Genomic DNA, 7761 nt, shown 5'->3' on the forward strand with positions numbered 1-7761 from the left:
TGCAAAGTAAGACAACACTGTGGATTATGTGTCATTTATTTATCACCTGTTATTTCCAGGTCCTGTTTTCTTGTTGAGGATGCAATGGTGAACAAAACCTATAGCTCTTCTCTTAATTAAACCCAGTATGGGAGATATTAATTAAATAGCCAACTGTGTGATTAGCTCTCAGGGAAATAAGGAGGCACTAGGAGGGCAGACAGTGGGCGGACCTGACTCAGTCTGGTTGGGGGAAATTACTGAGGAATTGACATGCAGCTGGGTGTGGAAAGAGCAGCAGCTAAGCAGGTAAACAGTATCCTTTGCAGAAAGAACAACGTGTACACAGGACTCAAAGAGGGATCTTGCCTTGGGTCATGAGGTTCCCATCCGACCCCTGGACCATGGATTCCAGAGCAATCTTTAGATGGGAAGGGAGATGTCTTAGGTTGTCCAGACAAACAGAACTGATGGGAGATACACATTCTTAGGGGCTTGTGATGATTTATACACACAAACATATATAATGTGCACATATACACACATATATAAAATATGTATAACTAATATATGTGTAATTACATGAATATTACCCAGTGTACTGTGCACACACCTATACACAGACATATGGAGGTGCATGGCTGGAATTGGCTCATGCAGTAATGGAAGCCCCGCTACCAGCCATCTAGGAGCTGGGGGCCCAGAAGAACTGATGGAATAATGCAGTCCAAGTCTGAAGGCCTGTAAATCAGTGTGGGGGGGGGGCAGTGGATGTGTAAGTACTATTTTGGGTCTGAAAGCCAAAGAAGCAAGTACACTCTTCTTTCCTTTTTTGTTCCATTCTGGCCCTCACCGGACTGGTGATGTCCATCCCCACCGATGAGGACAATCTTCTTTATCCAGTTTGCCCATTCAAATGTTCATTTCTTCCAGAGACACCCTCACAAACAAACCCAGAAATAATGTTTGACCAGCTGTCTTGTGTCCTGGGGACCAGTCGGGCTGGCACACAAAATCAACCATCGTAGGAGAGTTGTCCTCGGCAGTTCAGGACCGAGACCCACACGGTCTAAGCAGAACTCTGGGTAGCTCTACAGGGGCACTTTCAATGGGATGAGCTCCCACCTCCTGAAGGTCAGTAAGACATAGGCAGAGACTCTGGGCTGGTGCGCAGTCCCAGAGATCCCAGAAGGAACCAACGCATCCATTGGGTGTTAACGTGTGTCATATTCTGGGAGCTCCAAACTTTCAGTAACAGGCGGCCGAAAGCCACATCTCACTAGGACGCTCTGGAGAATCCACAGAGGAATGTTTTCTCAGCAAATCTGTGTTGAAGGTGTCAGTGGCAACTCGTACAGAAAGAGGGTGATAGCAAGCGGGACACATCTCCTAAGGCTCAGGGGTCAGAGAGCAGCAAAGACTGCGGACTTTCGAGGCGGCCCCTTACAGGCTTTTGACCACATGCATCAAAACTTTCCTGAGAGCTGCCTTGATGTCCTTGTTCTTCAGGCTGTAGATGAGAGGGTTCAAGGTGGGGCTCACGGTGGAGTAAAGCACAGCCACCACCTTGCCTGGCCCTGCGGAGTAGCTGGAGCCAGGGCTCAGGTAGGTGTAGATGATGGTGGAGTAGTACAAGGTGACTGCAATGAGATGGGAGGAGCAGGTAGAGAAGGCTCGCTGCTTCCCCTCGGCTGTTCGAATCTTCAGGATGGTGGAGACGATGAACCCGTAGGACACCATGGTGAGCAGGAAGTTCAACATGGCAAAGAAGATGTCCGCTATGATTGTCATGATGTTATTCACATATGTGGAGGAGCAGGAGAGCAGCAACAGAGGTGGGATCTCACAGAAGAAGTGATCGATCATATTGGGCCCACAGAAGTTCAGCCGCAGCACCAGGCAGGCATTGACCCCAGCGCCGAGCATGCTGATGCCCCACACAGCTCCGGCCAGCACTGCACACACCTTGGGGCTCATCATGGAGCCGTAGCGCAGTGGTTGGCAGATGGCCACGTAGCGGTCGTAGGCCATGGCAGTGAAGAGCAGCACCTCCCCTGCCACCGCCCACGAAAGGAAATACATCTGGGCCATGCAGCCCCCGTAGGAGATGCTCTTCTTCCCCGACACCAGGATGCCGAGCAGCTTGGGCACCACGGTGCAGGCGCAGACAAGGTCCAGCACAGACAGGTTGACCAGGAAGAAGTACATGGGGGTGTGGAGCCTGGAGCTGAGCGTGACGGCCACCACGAGGAGGGAGTTGCCACAGAGTGCCACAGCGTAGAGGCAGAGGAAGAAAACGAAGAGGAGAATCTGGAGCTGCGGCACTTCCGAGAAGCCCTGCAGCACGAACTCTGTCACCAACGTCTGATTACTCATGACCTCTGGGCTTTTCAGACCCTTTTTTGCTGCACAGTGGAGCTGGGGAAAGGGTGTGAAATTAATGGCCTACATAAGAAGGTCGAGATACCTTCATCTGTCAGACTCTCCCAGAACTTAAAAACGTCATATTTCATCAGACTACCAAGCTCTTCTCAGGGGAACGGGCAGGAACACTTCCCCTAGCTCCGCTCTCCCACCCCTGTGTTCAGGACTACCGCCCCACCCCACATGCCCCTGCGCGGCACAGCGGCCTCCCACAGCGATTGTCTGACCTCGCCCCGTCCCTGTGAGAGCCCTTCAGGAGCATGATGTCCACAAGTGTCCCCATGTCCCGTCCTGGCTAGGGCATGTCCAGTCTCACCCCTGGTCGGCTCTCCCCTCCCCGCCGAAGTGGCCTATCCTGCTCCCTCCTCCTGGTCCCCCGACCTCTGCACATCCCCTGATGAGCTGCCCCAGATGCGAGCTTCCTCCTAAGTGACAGGGAGCCTGGGCTCTGCCTGGGGGACAGGGGCTGCTCCGGGGGGGGGGGGGCAAGAGCCCAGGTTCAGAGTCTGCACTGAGGGGGGGGGAGCTAAGTCACCAATGGGGACAGACGCAAGGTCCAGGTTGGTGGGCAGAGTCAGGACCAGAAGAGAAAGACCAGTCTTGGAAGCGAGCAGGATGTCACAGGCTGAGGATTCAGGGCAGCCACACAGAGAAGGAGTAGATCAAGGGGTTTTCCAGAGCACAGTGTTGCTGGTTCTGCCTCAATCCTGGGAATGATGCACCCGGGCCAGGTCAGGACAGCATCAACAGGTTCTGAAAGGGTGACCTTGTCTGTAGCCCTTATTCATGCTGCTTCTGAGCTGGCACTTCAGAACTTAGCACAACTGCAGATGTATTGCGTATTCCTTAATCATATTCGTTGTATGAAAACAGACACAAAAAATATTCCAAGGATGAGCCTGGAAATGACAAGTGCATAAATGTCAGGCTCACTGGGAAAGCCAGACACTTCAGAAAGACACAGTTATTCAAACAGAAGGAGTTACATCGAGTCTTCCTAACTGGACCCCGTGTCCGGACCATACCCAGCACAGCATACTTCACACACCTACAGACACATGGGCCCCTTTCTGGCAACCAGCAAATTACTTCTGAGAAAGCCTGTTGCAGAACAGACGACAGGATTATCTACTACTGAGCGGGAGAGTCTCTGTCTTCCATCCCAAGCCCAGATCCACCTAAAGGGAAGTGCACTGTGAACCAGAGACAGCCCAACTGTGTGTGGTCTGCGATTAAGTCTGTCAGGAAAGTACTTTTTAGAGTTTCCTATGACAAATGAATGACATGTTGTATTGTCACTGTTTTAATTATGACTTTGCCCAGCAAAGGTACAAACCTTCCCCAAGTTCACAGGGACAACCCAGTCTTAAGAAAAATATTTCTGCTTGAAATATCAGGTGTGAAGGGGACCCAGAATCCTCATTTTTACAATCCAAGAGATTTTCGTGTTGGCAAGACCAGCAGGCATGGGAGAAGGCACTCCATTTTCTGAAATAGTCTGTTAATTGCTCCTGGTCTGTGCAGTAACGTGGTATTAATAGGGACATTCTTGGAAGCATTATTAAGTGCATCATTCTGGCAACTGGACCTGAAGTCAGATGCTCTCATTCGCCTCCCATTCCAGAAAAGAGAATATTGCACAGAATGAGCTATTTCTGATCTGCTGCCCCCAGCTTGGGCTGTGCTGTGAGCATGTGGGGCTGAGAAGGGCAGAGAGGCCCAAGTCTGAGGGTCAGAGAGCAGCAGGAACACTGGAGAACCCTAGGGAACACCCTCCACTCCCGCAAAGATGCGGAAAGCTCCCCACCTGCTCTCTTCTCCAGCCCTGGGAGGACTGAGCCTGCACACCGTGTGGTCACTAGTTGGCTTATGAAATGGTAATCTATTATAACAACATATTCTCTCAAAAAGCAGAAGTCAGTTGTTTTCAAGCATGCTGAACAGGAGCCTCCCTAATGTCCAGGACAGACTTGCACACAGCCCCAGGGCATGGCCAAGGTACCATGGACCCAGACAGACAGAAAGGGCAGAACTTAAGGGCACTGGGCTCTGGGAGACAGCAGGCCACCACAGACATGACCACATTCAAACTCAAGACCTCACAGAAGGCGAATCAGGCACAGAGGAATGGGAACGACCTTGGACCTGTCTCACTTCCTTGGGGCCAGGAGAGGTGACAAGTATAGCAGAGGAGGGCCGTGCTGCCCTCCGCCTTCCCGGGGAGGTGTTTGGAGGCATCAGCTGGTGGCCCAGAGGGCACGGGGGCACAGCTCTGCCCTTGCACCTGCTCTGAGCTGTAAGACTCAGGGACGGGGACCTCAGTCACAGAGTCCTACTCCCCTCCCTTCCCTGCCCTGCTCTCTCTGTGAACACTGAAACTGATTAAAGCCCCTTAACATTCAAAACTGCTCCATGATTTATGACCTAGTAAATAAAAAGTTTCATGATCTGAGTCATTTTATTTCACTAATTTTGTAAAAGGAATCTCTTTATAGCAAGAAATTCATGATCAAGAATAAATACAAAGTACCACTTAAAAAAATTGTTTGGCAGATTCAAGCTTCTTCCCACATCCTGGAAACATTGCAGATGGTCCTTAAATTGCCTCCGGCCGATTCAGAAGAAACAAACAACAGGCCCTTTGTGCAGGCACCGTCTGGTCCTCCTGTGCTCAGGACAGGGGACAGCAGCCAGAGCTGAGGGTGGCCTGGGTTTAAATAGAGTCAGCTCTGCTGTGTACTTAGCAAGTGAGGGCGTAAACCCACTGGGATCCAGCTCCGGATTCTGCCACTTAGAGGAACTCAGAAGCCCTGGGGGCCTCGGAACCTGCGGCGGTGGCCTCAGCACAGAGCTGGTAGCACTATGGGCAGAGACCAGAGGTGTTGACAGCAGCTGTCACTCCTCCAAGTTCAGCAGACAAGAAACTTACTTCCCGTGGGGCTGTGGTGGGTTATGTCTGCCAGACACCGAAATGCTAAGTGCACACTCCGAGGGCCAGTGCCTTGTGGAAACACAGAGCTGGAAGATTCCTTGGAGGTGATGGAGCTGACCCCCATGTGCAGAGGAGAAATCAGGTGCAGTGGGGGGGGGCCTTGCCCCCCGTCACAGGCCCTTGGGCTGCAGAGCAGATCTGGACGCCGCACCTGCACAGCCTCCAGGCTGGAAGGGGCTGCCCCAGCAGCAGAACAGGGAGCTGCAGCGGTTCTGGGCCTCCACCTGCTTCGGATTCCGGGTCTCCCTCTCCCTCTGCCCTTTCCCGCTCGTGCTCTGTCTTTCTCAAAAATAAATAAACATTAAAAAATTAAAATCAAAAAAATTAGCAAACAGAAGTTGTATATATTCAAGGTATGTGACTTAACATTTCCCCCCAGCATTTCTACGTTTCCTTATTGTGTAAAACACCCATAACATAAAGTTTACTATATTAATCATTTTGCATTTATTTTAAAGGTAGGCTTCTTCCCCAGCACAGATCCCAGTGTGGGGCTTGAACTCAAGACCCTGAGATCAAGACCTGAGCTGAGATCAAGAGTTGGATGTTTAACCAACTGAGCCACCCACATGCCCCTATTTTAACCATCTTATTTTATTTTTATTAAATTTTTTAAGATAATAAAAAAAGCTTTAACATTTATTTATTTTTGAGAGACAGAGTGAGAGACAGAGTACAAATGGGAGAGGGGCAGAGAGAGGGAGACGTAGAATCTGAAGCAGCTCCAGGCTCTGAGCTGTCAGCACAGAGCCTCATGTGGGGCTCGAACTCACAGACCATGAGATCATGACCTGAGCTGAAGTCAGATGCTTAACTGACTGAACCCACCCAGGTGCCCCTAAATTTTTTTAATGTTTATTTATTTTTGAGAGAGACAGAGCACAAGCAGGGGAGGGTAACAGAGGGTGGGAGACACAGAACTGAAGCAGGCTCCAGGCTCTCAGCTGTCAGCACAGAGCCCAACGCGGGGCTCGAACCCACAGACCGTGAGATCATGACCTGAGCTGAAGTTGGACGCTCAACCGACTGAGCCGCCAGGCGCCCCATGTGAGTGTGTTTATATCATGAACTGAATTGAAGGAAAATGGGGAAAGTGGAAGAGAGGGACCGGCGCTCTGAGGAAAGACGAGAAGGGGGGGCACAGGGGGCGGGGAAACCACAGGCCGCAAGGCGCTCTCCTGGAGCGGGGCAGCAGGGGGTAATTCATTCTTATTTTAAAACTTTTCACCACCACAAGTGCACTCCTGAATCCCCATGACCCCCCACCTCCCACACACCTCCCCACTGGCGACCAGCAATGTGTTTCTTGTAGTTGAATTTGTTTCTTGGTTTGTCTCTCTTTTTCCCTTTGCCCATTTGTTTTGCTTCTAAAATCCCACACATGAGTGAAATCATAGGGTAACTGTCTTTCTCTGACTGACTTGTTCTACTTAGCATGATACTCCCTAGTTCCATCCATGCCGTCGCAGATGGCAAGATGTCTTCCTTTTCGTGGCTGAGTAATATTCTGGGGTGCATGCACCCTCTTCAGCACGCGGTGTTCTACAGGGAGGGGGGGTGTCCTACTGGGAGATGAGCTGGATGCTGGCGATTCTGGGCCAGGCCCCGGGCTGCAAAGCCCAGAGGCCAGTTCAGGGTGCAGCTGCTCTTTTCAGTCCTGCTCTGTAAGCAGTGTTTGGATTTTAGAGAAAATTCTCCAAGCTTAATCAAGTTGTTCTTGTGTTGCCAATTCCCAAGCAAGCCTATGGGATGGGTGCTAACCCACCCCAGATGGGGGCTCAGAGTCTCCAGGGGGGCTACCGTCCACCACCCCAGGGCCTTGCTGCTGTCCACCTGCTCTCCTGCCACTGCCCTCACGCCAGGACCCAGAATCATGACGGTCTGTTTGCCAACGGATAGTGTCTCTAGGCCTGATTGTGCACAAACCCTACAGACAAAACTCCCATGTTGTCCTGCCTGCTGGGCAGACCCAAGGTTGTGCCTCAGGAGATTGAAGCAAGGGCTTGGAGGTAGAGGCACAAGGAGAGCCAGTCCAGGAGGGGCCAGCAGAGCCCAGCCAGGGGAGTGGAGGTTAGGATACAAGTGACCTGGTCAGAGTGGGGACAACATCTCTGACTGTGGACGTGAGGACGGACAGGGCGGTCTGTGTGGAACGATGGTCACCATATATGAGGCGTACAGCACCTGCCCTGCAGAGGCTCTGGCCACCTCACTGCCTGGTGCCCGGTGGTCCTCACACATTAGCTGACCTCAGAGGAAGATACCTCGGAACAGGTTAGCCATCTGCCACATCTAATGGGTGTTGTGGCCAACAAATTGTGGAACATTGTGTGTCTTCAATTAAAGTACAACCCAGTTCCAACATG

At 51.5% G+C, this 7761-nt stretch overlaps 1 protein-coding gene across 1 annotated transcript; it reads right to left on the reverse strand.

Moving 5' to 3' along the window:
* Positions 1–1422: 1422 nt before the first annotated feature.
* LOC115276705 (olfactory receptor 13A1-like) lies at positions 1423–2358 on the reverse strand. Its single transcript, XM_029920789.1, has one exon. It carries the CDS (start codon positions 2353–2355, stop codon positions 1423–1425), a length of 933 nt encoding a protein of 310 aa, XP_029776649.1. The 5' UTR covers positions 2356–2358.
* Positions 2359–7761: the final 5403 nt, after the last annotated feature.

This window comes from Suricata suricatta, chromosome 2, assembly GCF_006229205.1.
Source record: "Suricata suricatta isolate VVHF042 chromosome 2, meerkat_22Aug2017_6uvM2_HiC, whole genome shotgun sequence".
In the NCBI taxonomy this organism is placed as follows: domain Eukaryota; kingdom Metazoa; phylum Chordata; class Mammalia; order Carnivora; family Herpestidae; genus Suricata; species Suricata suricatta.